At 39.2% G+C, this 23,977-nt stretch overlaps 1 protein-coding gene across 1 annotated transcript in view; it reads right to left on the reverse strand.

The window, feature by feature from the left end:
- The window catches only part of FBN1 (fibrillin 1), a 138,702-nt gene extending 117,968 nt beyond the window's left edge, over positions 1–20,734 (reverse strand). Inside the window, exons 1-4 of the mRNA XM_010020130.1 lie at positions 20,659–20,734; positions 19,649–19,747; positions 12,749–12,844; positions 11,086–11,181 (exon numbers count right to left, since the gene is read on the reverse strand). Of these exons, the coding sequence (XP_010018432.1) occupies positions 11,086–11,181; positions 12,749–12,844; positions 19,649–19,700 (244 nt within the window). The 5' untranslated portion in view covers positions 19,701–19,747; positions 20,659–20,734. The remainder of the gene's footprint in view (positions 1–11,085; positions 11,182–12,748; positions 12,845–19,648; positions 19,748–20,658) is intronic.
- Positions 20,735–23,977: the final 3,243 nt, after the last annotated feature.

Here is a 23,977-nt window from a genome sequence, read left to right on the forward strand (position 1 = left end):
AGCTGAAATAGCACAAGCTTTAATGCATGGCACTTCATTTTGCCCAGCCTGGCTCAGGCCAAGAGAAGTATTTCAAATTATTTAGATAACCACACAGATTAAATACCCAGCAAGATAGCTTGCTAAGTCATTCATCATTTGCCATGCCTGGACTGTGCTTGTGTCTAGCAATGTTTTTACTAGAAAAGCCATACAGATGAATGGAATGCACATCTCCACTGGGCTGCCCCTGCCCAAGCAGCAGCATAAACTTCTCAACCTGCCTTCAACTCTCCCTGAGATGTGTGAAAACTATTTGGCTAGATCCCCTCTGCCATCTTTTCCTTGCCTATCCTCCCCCTCACCTGCTTCTCTTGCTTTTTCTACCCAATTCCAGCGTATTTAAACATTACCCTCTCCTTACTTCCATACCTCAAAAAGCTCACAAATTGCCCTCTTATTACTCCTTTAGTCTTCACCTCAAGAATGAAGTAACAAGAATAATTCACACCGGGTGGTACGATTCAATTTCAGATATAGCATCTGCATCATTAAATTATATCTTATCTTAAAGATTACTGGAGACCAAGTAATCTAACATCGACTCTCCTTTCACAGCTATATATCACTTACCTCTCTTTTAACTGCTCATTTCAATGGTAGATCTTCCTGCCTTTAAAGCCTGCAGCCTGGAAGTAATTTTTGACCCTGTGGTTTCTTTTGAAGCCTGTATTAATCCAACTGTAAAGCTGTCATACTACCATTTTACAAATCTTGCCAAGTTACCATCCATACTGTCTCACCGGGACATGGAGATTCTCATAAAGGCTTTCATCATATCCCAGCAGGACAATTATAATTCATTGCTCACTGGTTTTACTGTTACCTCTTATAAACATTTCAAGCTCAAGTAGTATTCTGTCACTGTACTGCTCAACTGAACTAAGACCTCTGGACATATTATTCCAGCACAGAGACTAGTCCAGTAGCCCTTGAGAAGCAGTTCAAGGTGTCTCACTACATAGGAGAGTTTGAGATCTTGAAATCTCCCATCACTAAGAGACCCAGTTTCCTCCGAAACCAGGTGAAATTATCAGTCATAGAATCATAGAATCATAGAATAGTAAGGGTTGGAAAGGATCTTAAGATCATCTAGTTCCAACGCCCCTGCCATGAGCAGGGACACCACACACTAAACTATGTCGCCCAAGGCTCTGTCCAGCCTGGCCTTGAACACCTCCAGGGTTGGAGCATTCACAACTTCCTTGGGCAACCTATTCCAGCGCCTCACCACCCTCACTGTGAAGAACTTCTTCCTTATATCTAACCTAAACTTCCCCTGTTTAAATTTAAACCCATTACCCCTTGTTCTACCACTAGAGTCCCTAATGAAGAGTCCAAGCACATAGTGGGTCTCTCCATCTTTTTGTTTTAAGTGACAACCAGGCAAGTACAGCCAGTGTCAAGTGCAAATAGGAAAATTCCCCTGACAGCGAGCCTGTAGTTTCTAACAACACTAGTGACTAGCGTTACTAGGTGTTAAAACCATTCCCTATCCCGCACCCCATGAACCACTCTAATTTTGTCAGTTTATTTTATATTTTTAAACTTATTCTTCCTTTCTAGAATTTTCTCAGTCAAGAACACTAGAAATTACCAGCATAACACATGCTTTCATTTCACAGCACTCAATCATTTTCTGCCACAGGACAAACACCCTCTAAGTAGTAGGGCACAAATAAGAAAAAAACGCAAAACATTCAGGATTATGAATGCTTTGACAATGTTAGCACTGGATCTTCCTTAAATGCCTAGCAGGTCTGAATGATACAGCTGGAGGTGTTACAGCCCACAGACTAATATAAATTTTAACACATTTTCCAGAAGGTGGTTGGACACAACCCTGGGCAACCTGCTCCAGCTGATCCTGCTTGAACAGAGGGGTTGGACCACATGATCTCAAGAGGTCCTTTCCACCCTGAGCAAACCTGTAAGTTGAAATACTGTTAGAAATTATCCTCTCTCCTCTATAATTCTTATGGCTCTATTTAAAAAACAAAATAAAAAATTAAATAGATTCTTTGATTGGTAGGAGTCACTCCACTAAATAATAGATGTGCATTTTAGAGTGCTGGTTTTGCTGGAGATAAACTGATTTCCCCAGCCTTGATGAAAACTCATTTATCAATAGATTCAATGAAGCTATTGTAAGCAGTGAGACTGATGTAAAAGGACTTCTGGCAAAAGCTGATGGTTTAATCTTGAGACCAAAGAGTACCAAGAGACTGATGTACATAAAGAAACAAGAAAGAAAATTGTAAGTCTAATAAAATACCACTGACTTTATTACCACTGCTGCAATGCCAGCAAAGACCTTTCTCCTGCTTCAGCACAGTGGAGCAGGGGCTTTGTCCTGTGCTGTGTAGTGGTGCAGGATGGAAGCATCAGCCACCACTTCCCCAAGGAGGCAAGAACTGTGATCATATGGGTTTCTGCTAAGCTCCTGTTTCCATATGACTGTCAGCACCTCTGTGTTGGAAGAAAAAGCATTACAGGGTCACAGCAGACCATCCATCCCAAGGAGTAAAGAGGAAATGAGGACAGTACTGAAACTCCTGGCAATCACTGGGTAAACTTTGCAAAAACACAAATGATGAGGGCAGGGCCATTATAATACATGACTGAGATCATTTGGTAAGCCAGGCTTACTTGAGTTAAATACTTCTTAGAAACACAGACATACATTTAGTTAAACATTAAGGATCAAGGACAACAGTGCAGAGGCCACCACTTCGCAATGGGACCTGTAATCTGAATTACATCATCATGAAAAGAAATTACAACTACAGCACAGCAGACTGCAGTTAACCTACCTGTGCTAGCTTAGCCTGGGTAATACCTTCAATAGACACACAGTAAATGTATAAGATACTCATCAAAAATTAAGTGCTTACAAGGTTTTGTATTTCTTAAAATATAAACCCACACATGTATATATGAGTGCACACAGAGAGGCACTTTTAATACCTTCCATGCTTTTTTTTTCTTTTTTAATTACTTATCTATCCCTCGCCTTTGCACATCTTCCTATAAAGAGAAATATTGAATCTTGGTTTCTTTACATAAGGAAATTCCACCTTTTTCCAAAAGGAGTTTCTTCTGGAAAAGGAGTGGAAAGCTAGGCTCTGTTTCACAGCAGAGCAGAATTTGGAGAGCGGTATTTCTCTTAGGGCTCCTTTCCTTTCAGACCTTATTTAGGCCTCTCTTCTTTTCCTACAGCATTTCTCTGGAGTTCCAAACCGTACAAGCTGTCACTGACAAAAAATATAAAAACCACTCAGTCATTACTCCTGAACCTGTCAAGGGCAACTGGAAGTGTGAATGTGACTGTCCTTACAGCTCTGCGCCTAGGAAGCTGCTTCCTACCACTTTTCACAACTATTATGCGGAGGAAGGATACAGATGTCTTACTAATACAACAGTTTACTTTGGAAAAGTTTATTTTTCACATAGATTTCATCAACTCCGTTGCAAATATGTTGCAAGGAAACTTATATCTGACAAAACACTTGCACTGACCATGTTGAGCCCCTCTGCTTAACATGCATTTTCATTAGCATTTCGCAGCTGACCTACATAAAAGAATTGTTTTACTTGGAAACACCCCTGTCGGTTTATCCTTGCATTAGGTATAATCTCTGATGTTTTAAAAGAGGTTCTCTTTTCTTTGTTAGAACTGATTGTCAGGAAAGTTTTAGATCACTTTAAAAAACAAGGAAAACAATGAAGTCTGTAACACAAACTTGACTGAGGCAGTCTTGACTGATACTTGATTTTTCCTCATGCAACTGTAACAAAAATTTTCAGCTTACCAGCTCAATAATTTAAAAAAAAGGTATGAATGAAAAATACTCATTTAAAATTTCAAGGTGATTCAAAAGGAAATCATTTATTTTCACTGTAACAAGTGGAAGAATTTCAGGTAGCTGTATCTTCTTCTATCAAGATATATTGCAGCCCAGAGAAGAAGGAACAATATTCCCATAAATGGCTAAGTGGGCACTGTTAGGTAAGTTCTCAGCTGCATTTACTCATCCCCCTGTACTATAATCAACCCCAGAAGTCACCATTTTGAAAGCACCTTTTCTATGGAAAGCTCCACAAGAATGTAGTTGTGCTGAGCTATTTTATGTTCCACAAGTTTTGTAGCGACCCAGGAATCAGGAGATGGCTGAAATTAGAAAAATGGGCATGTCATAATGGTACTAACAGAGCACAAACAGCTTTAACACACTCATTCTGAGGGCCTCAGATGCAACACCATGCTGCAATGACAACCAAAATCAAAAAAAAGCTGACTCACTCTTTCAGCACACACAAAGATATCTGACTCTCATGACACAACACATCAGACAGATTCTTCCCAGTTATACTTGGAGCTCCACAGAGCACAGATCTGGCACTGCAGGCCATTCAGGGAAATTGTATCTTTCAACTGCCTGCACTGTGTATATAAAAGTGATATCTGTATTAATGTAACATCCCATAACCAAACAAACATAGACATCTCTTTGTGTATATAACTTCAACAAAACCTCTTGATGAAAGCCCAGGCCTCTTCACTTCTTAAGAAGACACCACAAGGCAGATCATAAGTACCACTTGCAAGCAAAGTCAGGGCAAGGTTCAGCTCTTGGCTGCAATGAAAGCAGAACTGAGCTTCTGCCATAGCAAACCTATGACACGGGCTGCCAGCACACCTGGAGGGAGGCATCAGGTTCAGCAACAAAACTGTCTGCAGTACCAGGGGGATGATCTCAGTGATTCTCATGTGAGTCCCTTCAATGTCCTACATGCAAGAAGCAAATCTTACAGATTAGAACAAAGCAGCTATTTCATTCTTATTTGTGTTACAATTTATACCAAAATATGGGCTCCTCAATTTGTGATTAAATTTGTATGCATCTCCACTGCTATAACTAAAATCAAATCAAAATGAAACAAAGTCCAAATAACACCTTACTGCACATCTAAAGGTCAGTGCCCTTAGCAGCCAATCAAGAAGGCATGGAAATACAGAAAGGGCTGCCAAATAGTTGAATGAAAACTTTGGATTTGGATTTGACTGAAATCAAAACTCAATTTGGAACAAAATGTAAATGTTCAGCTTCATGTACAAAAGTTGGAGCCCTCACATCTCACAAGAGACCTAAGCCCATATGTACTGATCTTGATTAAGCTTTAAGCATTTATCTGAAGAAACATTTTAAAACTTGCTATGTGACGTTTTGAGAAGCATGAAGCATAGAGCAAGCAACAGAGGACTACTTATAGGGTGTATGTGCAAGGAGCAGAACAATGGATAAAAGACTTCACATACACAAGATCCTAAAAATGCTTTTTGGCATTAAATAACAGACTGATCTTAATACTGAGTTTGATCCTGACATCTATTGATTATATTGCTAAGTATTTTAAACCACCTTCAATCACACACAGCTATTCTGCAGGGATGGCTTCTCCACCATCAAGCTGCAGCTTCAATTTAAAAAATTATAAAACTCCTCATCCATTTATCTCAACCTCTTTTATAGAGAAGATAATCCAAGACACTGATGTTGAATTTTTTGTTTTATACCTGAAAGACATCAAGGGTGGCAATATATATTGTAATTATTTCAAAAACAGTAAAACGTCACACTCTGAATGTATTTATCTTCAACCTAAAGCCATTTTTCAGGGAAAAATCATGCGCAAGAATCCTTATTTCAGGCTTTCAAGCTTGGCCATCCTGTAGTTTCCTGCTATAATACTGGACATGCATTCATGTTACAGGGCTGCAGAAACTACATGTCTATGTCAACAGATGTGTTTCTTGGAAGACAGCTACAGAAATCAAGTTTATTCAAATCTTTGCCAGCTACCATATGCTGCAATACTACTTTAAATGCAACATAAGGCTTTGGGAACATACTTTTACTGCTATCTACACTTTGTTATTTACTTTCCATTTAGACTAAATACCAGAGACGGGGCACACTAAGGGGTGCAGTGTCCTCTTTGGGAAAACATTCTACCCGTTGTAGTATTTAGAAAGGAAAAAATATACACAGCACTACACTACTCTCGACCACTTTCAGCGGCTGCACTTTCATAGAGAGGCTCTGGGAAAGATATTTTTACATATGGCATTAATTCTGGGAACTTTTAATAATGGCCAAATATAATTAAAAATTATGCAAAAATTCCTGCCATGAAGAGAGCAGTACAGAAACGACTTTGTTTGAAGAAAAAGCCATCATTTGCTCATATTCTGACTCCAGAAAAAAACAAAACACACGTGGTATGTTTTTAATATTTGGACTACATCAGGCCCAATTCTGCTCCTATGTGAAGCACGTGGCAAAACTCCAAAATGCAGCAGGATTGAGCCCCTGATGTTGTCACAAGCATTCAAATAAACAAACAGGGCTGTAACACATTCTAAGCTTCCACTGTGTTCCTCTAAATGGATCCAAACAGAAAAAGAAAAGCACATTTCATTGATTTTTTGCAATACACGAATAACAACAATATACAATTTTATATTACATAGAATTCACCCTCTTCAAGTATAATCATCCGGATGTCCAAAGAGAAACAGATTCGAAGAGTCAAGAAAGCTTTTATGCACAAGTTTGGAGGACACAGTTCTACCAAATCTGATAGGGATGACTGATCTCTCTGAGATCCTACCATCACTTTTTCCTCTGGACTTTAAGTCCATGACATAGGGATGTTTTCACACGACCCAACCGTGGGCATCTCATACAGCCAGCTAAATCCCCCAGGCTCTTTTACAGACAATAAAAAGAGCTGTCAATGTTCCGAATCATCCTCACGGGACCATAAGTTAAGTGTCTGCTCTTAATCCCTTCAGCAACTCTAAAAGGAACTGCAGAATCTGCATCTCACTCAAGTTATTCAGCATTAAAAGTCAAAGGGCACAAAGCTGGCATTCAGTTTTTAACCAGCAGAAGAAACCTTGCTTTGCTTGCATGTTCATTTTCTGTTACCTGTGATTTCTTTTTCATTAACTATATGGCTAAATGATATGCTAAAAGCTGAGTGCACCTCTCAGATGTTAAATGACTCTGAAAGCTTGGGCCAAAATCCAGCAAGGCCCTTAAGCACTCACGTAATTTTAGGCATATTGACATCTCAGGTTTGAATTTAAATGCATGTCAAAGCCCATCACTGGATCACAGCCAGAGAACTCAACACCTTCCAGAAGGAATCCTTGAAGTTCAAATTTTAACCGAGCCAATATCCATGAAATATTTTCCTTTCTAGACTATGTAATTCAAATGTGTCTTAAATTGCTGTAAAAGGCATTTCCAACCCCACTACACTTTTACTGTTTAACTTGTGTCAAGTTCACCTTTTTGATAAACATGATCCCACAGAAAAGCCAGGTATGTTGTAGCTATGATACACCTGCATCTACTTGACAATAAGCCCAGGAGACTTCCCTGCTTGGAAAGGTGCCAAACACCATGCACAACAGCCTAGGAGCTAATGATCCATGGGTACCACTGCTGACCACGCCACAGTAACCAATCCAGCTCTGATGAAGCTTTTATCACTAGTGACATGGTACACACTCCCAGAACATAAAGAGGAACTCTACTGATAATAATAAATTTATAAGTTCCTTTTGCTCATGTTTATAGTGTTTTATACCACTATTAACACTTCTAAGACACACAAAAAGTAATTTGTGTGCCAAAACTCTCCGAGGCCAGCTGCTGCCCTCTGAAATGACTGAATACATACATAAAAATACTCATGTCACAAATTTGATGGAGTTTGCTGCAGTGTGAAAGCAGCAGCTTTTTCACCAGGTAAAGCCCTTTCATTGTGCATGTATTTGAAGCTATACAGAAGTGTTGTGGATCTTCATTAACAATCATATGATCAGTATTTACTGATGTAATACCGATTAGGCTAACCTGTATTATAAGTATGGTCCAAATGTATGGAAAAACCATTTAAAAGAGTAGAAAAAACAACACAACTTGTTGTTGGATGTAAGGAACTGGCTCTAGCTTAGTTACAACCACCTGCAACATTTAATTGTTTTCCATATCTGATTATTGGAATAACCCCCATAAATCTGGTTGCCTCAACATTGTTTTATACAAACAGTTCTAAGCTATGACATATGCAGCAAAGGCTGGAATCGTCTTTGGTCTGTGACATACGTGCCACAAACACTCTGTGACTGTTACTATTAGCTGATGCTTGTAGAGAAAAGCACTGTGTGATACACAGCAGTAAATTACTTACATTACTGTTAGCTTGTGGCATGGCATAACCTAGAAGTCAAACCACAGCCAAACAGATGGAGAACATGCATGCCACAAAACTGTATCACTTCACATTGCATTTATATCCAGAAGTGGTGTTATCCAAACAATCTGCCTCTCCTGCTTCCCCTAGAAATGGGATAGTTTAAGAAACTATTTCTCTTGAGTAATTTTCTCTCCTCACCCCCTCCATGCACAGATATGCTTTGGGTTTGTTTTGGTTTCTCTCTCCCCTCTCCTCTCTTTTTTTCCTTTCTAATAAAGACAGTTTTACTCTACAAGGCATGAATCTTGACAATTTACTGGATAATATCCACATATACATCAGAAGCCCACCAGGGAGTGTCACAAATCCACATAACTTTCCAAAGCTAGATTCAAAATATGGACCTCTTACTTAGCTGACAGATGTGTAAAATCATATGCAGCCAGACAACTCCCTAATGACTACACAGGTGCATGTGCTGAACAATGCAAGTTATTCTGACTAAGACCAACATTAGCTTACACTTGAAAAGTTATCTTCAGAAAAAGTTTTTCTAATGGCATAATGTGATTCTGGGACCAAAACCCACCACACCCTTGTTAGAGGAGGGGAATGTATTAGCTCAGCTAGGTAGAGAGGCTGCAGGAAATCTCTGTAAGAGAAACCAGATTTCAGAGGTTTTCTAGGAAGATATGACTATCATTTGGCATCAGTACTAGAGTGAGCATTAGCCAGAAATACTACAGTCCATTAATGTCTGTTTTCTCTTTTATTGATAACTACAGAATCAGACACATGTTCTAAGTAAAAACTGCTTATGGACGATGCATGTAAGTTACAAATTACCACCTCAGTTGTGCTCAAAGCATGGGATTTCATGACAGCATGATTTGGCTCAAATGGCTCTGTGTCACCAGTTTCTCACTCCACCCGACATAAGGCAGGAGCCCTGAGGGACAGTACTGAAGCTGTTAGCAAGCTTCAGCCCTGAAACTTGCACCAACGAGGTGGAGTAAAACTGGTCCCAGATCAGGCAACATAAAAGCAGCATTGAACAATCTTCTGAACTTGCACTTTATGCCTCCTCATTGGACTAAAGGCTCAAAACCTTCACCCATGGAGAACAAGCAGTCATTGCTTGAAATTCAAAGCCTTTGCAGTAATATTCAGTACATTCTTTACCTATAAAACCTTCTCTTCAAACTTAGGACTTTTAACTGAATTTTCCATTCCCCTCACTCCACTCCAGCAGTGAGATCCCAAGATTCAGAACAGAGCTACTTTGAAGAAAAACTTCACCATCAGTTTGAACTACTTTTACAACATCTGAGTGGACAACCACAAAGACTTCACACAGTGCCAATTCTATCTGCTGTAGGTAGCACAGAAAGTACCTGCTTCATCTTACCATCTGCTCTAGCATGAAAAGCTTTGGTCCACTAAGATTTGTTGTTCTGCATCACTCACCTATGCCCACCCATATGAAAAACCCAACCATTACACCAGGTGCAGCAGCAACAGCAGTGATCATCCAACATACTCACTGACCAAAATTCATGTGCTAAGCACATCCCCTACATGCAAGCCCCAAATCAGGTTATTAACATCTATCTGTCCATGTTCATATGTAGGTTACATAACCTATTGTATTAGTACGTATGAATCTCCCACTAAACAGATCAACATATAACTAGCAAATGAAAATGTTTTATTTTTAATATTACAAAATTCAACAGAAGGATTATACCTAAACATTGTTCACTCTATATGTCTCTCAAATGAACTGTCAAATTGGTTTAACAACCTTGAAAAAATCCATACACCAGACCACACAGTTGGTATAGCTGTTTTCACCTAGAAACAGCTGTGATTAGCATTATAGATACATGAATAAAAAAAAGCTAAAATCGATAACAATAAATCTGTACAAAATAAGAACAACTGAACAAACTGTGCCAAAACAAAACATGCCAAAAACAAAGGCAAGATGCTGCTTATCACTGGTAAGCAAATGCACCAGATATACAAAGAGCTTTCCTGATGACCTAGAAACTGAAGTTTGAGTAAAACCACTTATCAATATTTTTTATTTGCCACCTCTTCCATGGGAGTGTTTTCATAGCAAAAAAGTAAACAAAACAAGGGCCTTAATCAATTGCATGTGTGCTTCATCCTGGCCTCTATCCTTATGAAGCTCACATATTGCTAAAAATGATACTTAAAATTCATTTTCAGTGTTGAGACTAACAAAAACAAATCCAATCAGTTCAACTATAGACTAGAAAAGGTAATGGCTCGACAATCCTACTGTTAGAGTAAATAAATGAGGATTTTTGTCTCTGGAAAAGAAAACTACTTTTGGTAAACGTACTGTGAACTGAAGAACTAACCATTAAAATCATTCCAATCAACACTTGTGATATATATAAAAAACACAAAAGAAGATTGAATGTTTTTTTTTAAATCTATGCTAACGTTTTCTTTCTCATTAAAGAAAATGAGCTGTTTAGGAAATGTTTAAGAAAATTATTGCCATTTTAATTTGTGTTATTCCATAACTAATACCTCCACAATTTTCTTAGACTGGAGTTTTCCATTCAGTAAAGCTTCTTTACCTACAAGAACGTGAATACTATTTTACCTTATTCAGAGACAGCAATAAAATATTACTATATAAACAATTTATTTTATATTACTATTTAAGTATTTTAAGTTACTATTAAACAAGTTGGAACACCAATTTTTTTTTCCCCACTATTTTAGGGCACATACCTCTTTCACACTGGGGTCCAGTAAAGCCATACGTGCAAGCACATCGGTTTGGAGCCACACATCTCCCTCCATTTAGACATCCATTTTCACAGACAGCTGTATCAGAAGGAAGGCAAAAGTAATCTTTACTGAGCTATTTCCAGAAAGACATGAAGGTTTGTATTTAACAAGCTCAGGTAAACTGGCAAAAATGGTAAACAGAACAGGACACTTTGTTTTCCAGAATCTACTTATGATCTTTTCCCATTTCCTGGCCTCATTAGTATTATGAGCTCATCTTTTCAAGGGAGTATAATATAAACACAGTAACAGTCACAGCTTCTCTGACCTCTCAAAGCCTTTCTCTTTGGGATGGCTAGACAATTCCATAACTTCAAAATAACATCTCTTTCAAACTTTCAATAAACAGTACAGACTGCAGACAGAAGGTGCAGAAAAAAAATTCACCTCTAAATCCTCAATTTTTTCCCTATTCAAAAGCAAATTTAAAAATTTAAAAATTTATTTGTCCTTTACCACAAAAGAGGAACAATACAGTATTAAAAGGCTGTTTGCTGATGTTAAATAATTCATGATATTAACTAGAACAGCAAAATGTAATCAATACCTATTTTGACTATGTTATTCCAAGATAGGCTTTCCCTGTACGATGCTGCCAATAGAGTCAGAACCCAGTTTTTCTCATAATGAACTCCAAAAGCAGTTGCTCTCAAAAATAATCATAAAATATAATATTTACATGAGAAAGAGGCTTTTAAATACATTTTTATGCTCATTGAGTAATGTTATTCTTTGTTCTGTTTCATATTCACTTCAGTAGAAAGGTTTCCATTTATCCTCTTTTATCCACTTATTATTTCACAGAAAAGGCAGAAATACAATTCTTAATCATTTTACCATGTGATCCTCTTCCAGATTATTAGGGTAAATTCCTGGTCCCACTGAAGTTCATGTAAAGTGTGCCATTGATTTTGACAGAGCACAAAAGGTTTTCATTAAATGAGCTAAACACATTTTCTTTGTCAGACCAATAGTTCACTAGATAGCAGTATGACAGCCCTTGTTAAAAGCAGTGTCTACATCCTTATTTGAGTTACTTCACAGCACTCCAGCCAAGCAGAGCAAGAGACCACCACACTCAGTTTGGGAGAGATTTCAAGCAGCAGATCCAGGAATGCTGTTGGCTCCAGACTGATTGAGGAAATCAAAAGTATGCCAATCAACTCTAATAAGAAAACATCAAAACGAGCAAAATTCCTATATCATGCTAACTAAGTCTGAAGCAAACCCCTGAACTTAAACAAGGCTTTGTATTAAAAAGCTTAATATTGTCTGTAAGAGGAAAACCGAATCCCATGTAAATTCTAAATAGATGTCTACTGCTCTAGTGAGTGGAAAGCCCTGAGGTCAATGGGAACTACAGTAGTGTGAGAACTACAAGATCAAGTTATATCCAATTATTATGAATTCACATGATGTTTATTTTAATAGTCTTGATCAGAAAGAATTCACTCAGCATTCATTACAAAGTCATGTGTTTTCCTGTAAAATTCCAAAAACAAGCTCAACATCAGTTGAAATTTAGTGCTAAAGGGTGTCTGATCCATACATCCCAGAATTACTTAACTATACTCAGTATCTACATTAATAATAGTGTACTTACGCTGCCCACAGTGTGTTCCTGTATATCCCTTCTGACAGAGGCAATGGTCATCACTGCAGCTACCTCCATTCATGCACCGGATGTTACAGTGTTGTACTTGAAAGGAAAAAAGATCCTTCTCAGTTAAATCAAACCAGTCAGAAACACTTAACTGTCTGTTAAGGGGTTTTTTATTTTTAGGAATTGATTCTGTGAACTAGAAACCAGTATTAGAAACCAAGGATACATATTTTAGGACAGTGGCAATACAGAAAACAATATTGATTTACAGTTCCTAAAGAATATAGGACATGGTGCAAGAATTTGATACCACCCTTATTCACTGAAGTCAAAGGCATTTCATACGTGCATATATCCACAGAATTTGTCTCCTGGTTTGCCTAGTTTGAGAAAAACCCATCAATAAGGGAAGAGAACTAAACTTCTGGTAGTTACAACTAAGAAGAGAGTCTCATCACCTGAGCAATGCGGATGGAAGTGTTAAGGGGAAGCATATAAGGAAGCTCCTGAAGACAGCCTGGTTCTGCCAACACATGCAATACCAGAAGCAGATCTGTGCAGGTAGGACTTTCTTTGCATCCCATCTCCAGATAAACCTGCTGCCAGCAGCTGTGCTTGGGGGCTGTGGAGTTCACAGACAGCATTTCCCCAGAGCCAACACCTCCCTTTGCAAGCAAGAGGCAGGAGAGCAGCAGCATGCTCTCCTCAGTCCTACCATTTATAATGATTAACATGCAGCTGAAGTCCCATGCCAGTAAAGCATAAAAGTCTGTGCTGCATTTTTCTAGTAATAATGACAAATACATTTTTTGACTAGGCTCTTCATCAGACACAGAGAAGCGGGCAGACCTCCCAGCCAAGTGAAGTCCTTCTTACAGGTCCTGCTGTCCCATACAGCTGTGAACCAGGGCAGGCACCCAGTAAGCAGCCAGGAAATGGTTTCCCTCTTAATGGGAACCACATGAAACACTCCTCCCCAGATAGGATTATGGTCAGATCAGCATTTCAGTAGGTTGTGATGGAGCACTGGATACCTACACCACACTGTCTGAAATGCTCAGGACTGAAAAATCAGAAATCGTATGTCCTGCTAGAGCCTGTTGCTAGCAGGTGTTATGCCAACCACTGAATTCTTCCCATTGCACAAAGCCCTTAAACATCATTTGGCTTTTTACAGTCCAGAAATATGTGAATGGAATTTTATTTTTATTTTCAAATAAAAACGATTTTAACTGTATTGCCTTCTATAGCAATATGAATCCACAAAACAGAAGCTAAACATGCAATTGGAGAAAGGATTTAAAACAATCTAACATTTAAAACACTCGTACTCTTAATTCTTCAATTACAAAAGTTAAAACTGTATCTTGTGTTTCTTGTGTGTCTAATAGTTATGATACATCTTTGTTCTACTTTGGATTTACTTCAGTACTTCAGGCAACAAAAATGTACTAACATTCCTCAACAAAAAGTAAAGTTGTCTGCAAATACAGAGTGAATATCTGGGGAAGATTTTTGGACAATGTCCTAAGTAGGTCAGAAAAAGGTGTATAGTTACTTTAAAATGTGTAGTTCAACTCAGCTTTATACAATCTTAGAAAAACAGAGGGGATTACAAGAAGCATAGGAAATGATATCATCTGTCAAGCAGGGAAGGAACTTAAAAACCACAAAACTGATTTCAATTAGAGCAAGCTATGCCAAGAGCTAATTTCCATTCCCACACGAAGACCAAAGCCATTTAAATAGTTTGAACTACATTCGAGATAAAAAGGTTAACAGTAGCTTATATGATGATTTTCATATTATTTGTTCAAGTAAAAGTAAAGTATATTTCCCCATTTTGGGATAAGGAGTGGTTTTACACATAACACACACACACAAAGTTTCCATAATTTGTCTTGCTGCTTCCTAAAGGAACTTTTCCAAGGTAAAATATTTCTTCCTCCTTTTTAAACTAAAATCATTACAGAAGACTGCTGGGACACCCAGTCATCTTTGTTAAAATAAGCCATTCAAATCAGTAAACTTTCTCTCATGCAAGAAAATCAGTGACATATAGTCAGTAAACTACTTATTTATTTTCTGCCTTCTTTCAGGGAATGTTGAAAATAGTATTTCCAAAATCATACAGACTATTCTGAAATATTATCCTTCCAAAAGTTTATAGAAACACATGCAAAGACTGTCTAGAGCTCAGATTATGATTTTAAGACTGCATTTTTGAAAAGTAGCACATTAATTCAGGTCCAGAGTCTCTCTTCTCCGCTAAATCAACAATTCCATTAATGTCAGTGGAGATATTCCAGTAAGTGAAATAACCTGTTCCAAGGTATCACACTGACAGACGCTCAGGGAAAAAGCACAGGAATTGCCATGAGGCTGGTAAATCAATGGATATAGCTTTGCCTTAACTCAGCATGCTCAGGAAATGCTAACAATATTAATAAATCATTGCTTTTAATCAACTGTTTTTCTCTTTCACATCCAATTTGTAAACAGTCTGCACTGGAAACTTCTGAAGTCAAACCAGGAATGGCTGCAGGAACATAGCTTTATAAACCCGCAAAAGAGCCAGTGAGACCAAGCACATCCACACACGCTCTGTGTGTGGGCAATGTCTGCACTGTTTAGCAAAGCGAAACAACGAGCTGCACACTTGAGCCTAACAGTTCCTGACTTTCGGAAGAAATTCTCAGCAAAGCTGAGCGAAGACTTCTTCACACCAAGAGCACTGTGACACCACAGCCGACCACGAAACACTGAGGAGCTCACCAAGCAGATGAAGGGTAACACACACGCTGTCTACTCTGTGATCCCAGACTAGAAATCCTGAGATGTGAGGGGCTGCGATCCTCAGGAGGGACAACCAGCAGAGCCATGCAGGGTGCCCCAGGCCAAGGGCACCTTGCAGGGCAACCGGCACGTACTGCAAAGAGGGGCTGCCTCTCGTCCGTCTGTGCCACTGCTGAGGAAACGCTCCCAAACCCAGCTGTGCATGACACAGGGCTTTGCCTGCCAGGAGCTATAAACAAGGAATGACGGTCTCATCACATCCCAGATGCTCCGCAGGCTTTCTCTGTCGAGTGACTGACTCAGGAGACAGATGGCAGCTAGCGCCAGGACGCGAGGCAGGCTGCAGCCCCGCATCGGGCGCTGAGAAAACCCACAGCAGCCTTGAAATCTCTGGGAGCATTTCACATTCAAGCCCTTTTACCACCTCTGACAGCAGCAGACCATAAGGGAAGGGCTGAGCTCCATGTTCTACCGCCACTGAACCGCCACCACGCCATCCTGAGGAGTGGGATCGCAGGGCACAAAGCCGAGGGCCCAGCTCCCGGCCTCCCCCTCCAGCAGCGCGATCTCTGAGGAAAACCTCAGTCCTCAGGCAGTGCCTCTGAAGCTGCTGTAACAGGGCAGCAGAGCAAGCCCCATTTTGCACTCAGGAGGCGTAACCAGCCTGCCAGGGGTGCAGACACTTGTCCCCACTAGCCACCATCCCCAGCACCCTCCACAGCTCTCTAGAGAGCCTCTACCACAGCTCCCTTCCTTCAGAGATGGCCCCATCAGCAAATGCCTTCCTGTTTCGGCCAGCCCAAGCCATTCTGACTAATGCAGGTTGGAAGCAAAAGCAGTGTCTGAGCTCAGAGACATGCCTGACCCATAACCCTGGGGGTAGTGGGGGGTATCCAGTGCTAAAGGAGACACCCTCCTCCTTCTCATCCATACCCCCTTTCCCAGCATGGCAGGATTGCAGGATACGTCTGCAGCACAAACGGGCACGGCTGCAGCACGAACAGACAGCGCCGAAGCAGCCATGGCCCGGGTGGTTTGAGAGGCAGCAGCAGAGCAGCCACCACGGAACCAGCACAGCACAGGGTGTAAGACATCTCCTCACACATGCACCTGCAACGCCAGAGCCAGCCACACACCGGGGCCGGTGGGGAGGGCCTCCACACATGGCAATCTTATCTCCAAGCGTACCATAAGCACACCCAAAAATTCACTATTTACACAGAAACAACCACTACTCGGCCAGCAAGTTCACTGATGTCACGAAAATCCCTGCTGAGAAAACCACCGGTTGATCTTTTCAACCACGAATCAGATTCCTAAAGCTGACTCGTAACCAGAAAAGTCCCAACACTGACCTGCTTAAGAAAAAAACTGGAAGGCTTTGTTACGCTTTCCAGTCCACATGCTTTCCAGTCTGCGTTAATTGATTCCGACAGACAACCGGTCTGTAAGAGTCAGCATGAAGCTGGTTTCTACCTATGGCTGCACGTACCATAAAACCTGTGCCCACGACGGATTCCTTAAGCACTAAAAAGGCACGTAGCTTAAAATATCTAAAAGACAACTCAGACACATCTCATCTATCAAAGTCATGCATTTAATCCTGAGAAATCATAGGATTTTCGTTAATTTTTACTTTGTATTTTGAATGTGACAGACATGTAATTAACTTTTGATTATTTTTTATTTTAGTAGTTTTCTCTCGTTTTTAAAACCATATAATTAAAGTAAGGTTTCATGAATGCATTCTGACAAAATATTAACTGTTATCAATGGGAGTTGATAATAACCCTTTGATGTCAATCAGTATTTTTAATTAATGTTTACGTTTAACTTTGTTTCCTAATAGCAGATCTAAGTCATTGTGGTCTGTTGTGTAAATACATATTCATGGATTTTGTCTCCAGTGCCAAGACAGCAAATTACTTACAGCAAGTGTATGTTCTATAAGTCCTAATGAGGTGCTGGGTCATAAATACTATTACATAAAAGCGCACAGAGGCGGTAAAGTCTTATCTCTCTACAACAACTCAAGACCCTTTTGCTTTTAGATTTGGTTTTGTGGTGATGTAACCACACATACAATGTATCCTAAATTATGACACTGATGAAACTAAATCAAAACTATTTTTTTAAGCCAACTCCTAAGTCTAATTGTAAAGTGTTAACATTTATACCTTATACAGAAAAGCCACATTTAAAAGTGAGCAAACCTGTGTAGCAATGTAAGGAAAATAATGTCAGCACTGATTAAAGCTTAGGATTGGTAGAATATTCATATCTAGAAGTAACTGTCAACAACCAAAATAGCTATGTCATACAGGGTTTAGAATCTGCTTGATTAAAAACCATAGTAAAAAGTCCTGCACACATTTATCTGTACATCTTCAATGAAGGCTGAAACTATGGAGATCAATGGTAGAACATTTCAGAAAAGAGCCAGAAGAGGAACTGTAACTTTACTCACACTCTGTTTTTCTTTCAAGTCTCGACTCATAAAATACTTCAGTGTGGCCCAAGAAGAAAATGAGGTAATACTAAGGCCCACTCATTCCTGCCTTTTACAAAGGTGCCAAAACATGTAACAGATGTAGGGATACATCTCTCCTTCTGTACCCTGAAGGGGACTTGGGAGGTGGTCATACTTTCCTTTACTGGCTTACAGGATTAAGGCGTATGCACCTGGTAAAACAGTAGCTGCAAACCAAGGCAGGAACGCTACAACACACAGATTTGTGTGGCATTTTGCATTCTTCCTCCTTCCAGTAATCTCTGGAAGCTCCATAGCTCCATACCCTCCTCATGCTGGCCTCTCCCTAACAGACATCACAGGAGCCTGAGAAAGGGGTTGAACTACAAAGAACAATATTTACCATTTTAGTACATGCCATTCCATTACATTCCACAGTTGTTATTGTTTTTCCACTGTTACTGCATGAAAAAGATGCTAAAGCCACAAGCTGAAGTGGTCGGTCATGTGGGAAAACTCTTATCAACTAGGAAAGCAAAAAAATGGCAAGGTAAAAAAAATACAGGGACAAAGCAGCCCACACACAGAGTCTGAATAGATATTCAGAATTAAAAGGATGACCATATTGCATAATATTACAGCCCTCAGCTGAGTGCATTCCCCACTGACTTCAGTTAATATGTTGTTCAGATAGTTATGGGCATTTGTGGAAATAGTTTCCCCAAAATTCTTCCCAGAAACTTTACATTTTATATAAAAATCCAAATAATCTAAGAGACAAGCACCATACTCAGAATGCATTGGACTTTACAGCCGGCATCTCTCAATTGAACTGAGGCACTATCCCAAGCAACATCCTACTTTATATCAGACATTCGACCCATGATTAGCCATTGAGCTATCTGGTTCATTGAATTAATTTAATTTAACTTATTTTTTACTGGATCTGACAAACCTTCCTTGAAAACCTAAAATCCAAACATTTCTAGGGAAAGTCATCTGTCTGAAAAGTTTCATTTCCAAAGCATCTTTTCTTTTCTGATGAAAAGCTGTTCCACTTTAAAACCTTGACCTGTTCTGTACCTCTAAGCAACTACAGTATCATCTGAATAGGGTCAGTCAGTAGATTCAGAAGGTATGTAGTGAGCCTGGCATGGAAAGGCTATAATACTTGTAGGTCCATGTATGTATAATACAGCATCATAGCTGGCTTCGTAACCCCCAAAATGAGAGTAGAATTACAAAGCCAATCAAGTTCAGCCAATTGTCAACAGTCATCTCCCTGTATCTTTACAACTATTGTGCTGCGTATGCGTGCATGCCAGTGTTGAATAGAGATAAGGTTTTTTCCAGAAAGCAAGGAAAACTGGAATTAGTGCTACAAATTGGCAAATGAATATAGCTTCCAATAAAACTAATTCAGTTTTGATTTGGCAAAAAAGAGCATCCCCAATAGTTAGTCTCTGAGTCATTCTTCAGTTTCATCACAGGAGGCTACACTTTCTTTCCTGTGGTAAAAGTATGTCTGGTGACTCAGAGGTTATTTTTCTTAAACACTGACCACTGACCTTACATACCTTACTAGCTTCACAGACTCAGAAAAACAGTATCAAAGACACAGAAGAAATACTTACTTGATTTTGAACCACAGGAGGGGGCTATCTGACCATTTGGGCATGTGCACATGTTTGGTCTAGAGCAAAATCCGTCCCCACAGGAATGTCTGCAGATTGCTATAAAGAAAACATAAATGCCTTTAAAATATGTTTCCAAAACCCCAAACACATAAAAAACACAGATAGAAAATTCAGTACCATAAATACCAACAAACTTGTTAAATTGCATACAACAGATTCCAAAACAGCTCCTCCTGTTCATCCTCATCTCTACAAAAGACAGCTAAAACCTAGACCTTCACCATCTGTTATGAAAAGGTCTGGGAATATGCCACAGGCCACAGTAGATATAGCGAAATTTCTGGAGAAGTGAAACTGGTCCATTTTACCAGCCTACTCTTGGAGGAAGGATGGCACTAAGGCAGCAGTACAATGCTCCCTTTATTTCTGCACCAGACACACACTTAAGCGTAGTAATTCCCATCTGACAGCACGCTGCCTCAGTACTTCTGGAGAGGGTCTTATCAGCCTTAGGCAAAATGCCTTTAACAATCATTTCTGATCCACTGTACCATTACATATGAATATGCATACAGCAGTATGACTGATGCATGTGTATATTTATATCCCTACATATATATTTCAGGGATATGGTCCAAACAAGCAGAGAAAATGTACTTGCTGGCCTGATGCTGTTGCCTCCTTCCATTTTACTTAAATAGATTAACATATTCCACAGCTACTCGCTCCCAAGAGTCCACACACCCCTTGGATCCCTTCACCACAGACTTAAACAGAACATGTGGATGAGATTAATCCTTTGTTAAATACTGGTATCACATCACTGTATTATAGCCCACAGAACTTTGTATATTAGCTTAATATATATAAAATGGTAAAGAAATGATGTGCAGCTGCTATTGAAACCATACAGAAACACATTTCAGTTCTGGTATACAATTAAAAATACCCTGACATAGAGGGACAAAGATAAACCTCAGTCATAACACATAACTGGATTAACTTACGGACTATGCATTGGTTTCCACCAGGTAAAGTTTTCCATCCAGGGCAACAGTAAGCATTGTAACGTGATCCACACACATTTGGTCTGGAAAAAAAAAAGGGATGAATTCTTACTTTTACTCAGAAATATGTTTTAAAAGTAAAGGCATAAAAACGGAAAAAGTAAATCATTGCAATATACATTTCAATAATTAAATCTAGAAGTGTCATATGTTCTTAGCAGAACTGTATGACTTTGGTTGTTGGGTTTTCTTAGGTAACATACACTTTCACAAATTTGAGATTACATTATAAACATGAAATCACATCAGTAATATCTGAACAACAGGAACAGAATGGGCAAACCTCGTCACCGCTTCGTATCTGGAAAAGTAGCACACAGGGGGCTTGAGCAAAACTCCCACTGAAGTACAAAATGAGGGATCACACCTATCATCATTCATGAACACAGAGGAAATCTATTGCTCTCTGAATGATAACTTTTAAGTTTCATGTTGCTTTATCTTCTTTACCCTGAAGTACTATTACTGTTCCCTGTTTTGCTCATGAGCAAAACTATGTATGTATAACGAGTGAAACACACCAACCATGACATTAGCCAAATAAACGAGCCAAAATATGTAAATGCTTCATTAGCAAAATTACTTACTATAAAGAAAAAATAATCAAGGATGTGGGTGCACGTAAAGAGATAGGGTCCTGTGAAATGCATGAGGGGCCTACTGCCCTTCTTAAATGATGGATCCATAGAGATTTTTCTTTCCAACCCATTCCCCTCACCCAAATTTATCCTTTCAAATAACTGAATCAGTAGAGTTTACAATGAAATTTGGCAGGACATGACACTACTCCTATCATGATCTTATTGGTAAAAATAGAAAAGTTGAAACTGTTCTATGCCCCCTCACAGATGATGGGGGTTTTTAATCTATCTTGTCCTATTTATTTCATGCAAGTAAAGCTAGTAAGAATAGCTCCAAAAATGGGAAAATGTGCCTCCTTTTGCATATGTTTAATGCCAGAGGAAAATTTTACAACCTCTATTAATATTGTGAGCAATTACTCAATAGATTAATGCATCTAAAGCTAACTATAAACTTCCTAGAAACCGCTTTATTAAAATACCATAGGCAGATTAGAGACAGATTTACAGTGTTTATTGTTTTAGGAAGGGGTTTCTATTATTATTTTGTCCTTGGTCTTTCAGAAAGTTCTTCATCCCTAGTATTGCAATGTCTAAGTATACAAGTTACCTCATATGGTGAGGCAACTTAAGACAAACAATCTTGATATATACAAACATTTATTCATGCACATTTTCTAACTATCAGACTTCCAGACTCTTGTATTTATTTAGGGATCTGCATTATGAATGCAATTTCAAGTATTCTGATTATACCTTTTATGACACCTTGTCTTTTCATTAACTGCTTGGCCAGAAACTACTTAAATCAAAGCGAACACTACCATTACCTTCCACTGGTTCTGGGTAATTAGAAAGTGGTAACTGAGGTGAACGTGAGCAACACAACTAGACTTGTTGCAGGGCCCTTTTCTGTAACTGATGTTACAGACTCAAAGTCTTATTCATATAATTCCAATGTATTCAGTTTTAGTAATGTCAGCTACTTCCCTGCAGGGCTATAACCATGTAACTTTCCTAGAGTTCCCTGTTCATCAATGCCAAATGTTGCTCCACGATCATCTGCCAAGTAAGACTGGCAAGCAGACAAGCAAGATTGCTTTTCACCTTCTCCAGGCAGAAGAAATAATGGAATAGAAATAATGGAACTTAGTAAGAGAGAGAGAATGGGCTTGTTGCTACCTGTTACAACTGACAGGCATAAAGCACCCATTTCCAATCTGGGTTGGTAAGAATCTATAAATGGCTGACCATAAAGTGATGTTTAGGTACACTGTCAATTTTAAGTCTCGGCAAGTATATGGCTTTGGGGACCATCTGGTCCAAGTTAAGAGTCAGAAGCAAATTTCTGTGCCACGGGAAAACCCGAATTTTACAATCTGTTTCCAAAATGGGGCTCTGGAAAACGCAAATGTGCCAGCAATCATGAAGTCAGAGACCCTGGAAGCCTTGAAGCTGTCCACAGGGTAGGCTAAGCTGTACACCCAAGAAGCTCCAACTCGGATGCAGCATGCTCAGCTTTAACATAGAAAAAAAAAAAAGTCATCAAACTGTACTTCCATGGAACAGTTAGAGCCTGACAAGTGCATTTTCCAGTGGAACACTTTTTCGTCAGAAAGCTGCTGTCTAGCCTATAAAAGAAACCTATATTAAAGTCTGAACGCTACTTCTTTGAGAAGGAGGGAGTGTTCTTTACTTGTGCCTATTTGTAAAATGTCTTTAAAAAGAATTAATTTTGAAGGCGAAATTCATTGACATTTATGAGATAATCAGAGACTATGGTAATAAATCCCCACAAATAAATAAATTAAAGGGAATAACAATTTAGCTCATGTAAAGTCATGGAAAGCATCAATTAAATTGTAATGGCTCTATCCTCATGCTTACTTTAAACAGTTAGCCACTGTTGTGTTTAATAGAGCGTATTTTCCTGCTGATATTATAGGCTATGAATACTAAAGAAGCATTTTATATTCTTATAAAACTGTTTTCCTGAACAGCACTACAAACAGAGTTCAGTTATAAAACCTGATTTGTAATGGTAAAATAAGTAAAAATGCATCTATACAGCCCAAGCCACCTGTGGTGCCCACAGCACCCTCCCTTCACTCCAAAGACCAGACGAGGGAGAGAGTATCTCGGGAACAAAGCTGTTCCCATTGCAATTTAAAAAAGACAAGCTTCTCACTTTGGAGTAACTTATAAACTTGTAAAGTATAAAAGGGTTTCTGTAAGGGTATGGTGCTGAGAGACAATATGACTGATGCCCAGAGTTTCATCAAAGATGTGCAAAATAAACACGAAAGTATGTCTTTGATTAATGATATCCAAGTACAAATGTAGTAGCAAAATGAGTTGAACAGTTATCAAAAGACATTGGTCATCAACTAGAAAAGTCTCAGAATGGCAGAGAGACAAACACTCATCTGGAAATTCTGATAACTAACACTTGAGAGTAATAGGTCTGGCTGACAGCATCTGCATGCACCAAACTAGAAGACATTCTTCTTCAGGAACTGCAGCAGGGAATCCCCCACCCCCTTTACAAAGTAAAGTTTTGTCTCTTTTCCACCTGCATGGGAATGGAGCCCTATGGCAGGACACCGTAGTCCTGCCCCAGGTCAGCACTGTGCTACCCCCAGGCTGTGGCTGCAGCTCAGCCTCTGCCTGTCACACAT

Source organism: Nestor notabilis, unplaced genomic scaffold, assembly GCF_000696875.1.
Source record: "Nestor notabilis isolate BGI_N333 unplaced genomic scaffold, ASM69687v1 scaffold21588, whole genome shotgun sequence".
Taxonomy (NCBI): Eukaryota; Metazoa; Chordata; class Aves; order Psittaciformes; family Psittacidae; genus Nestor; species Nestor notabilis.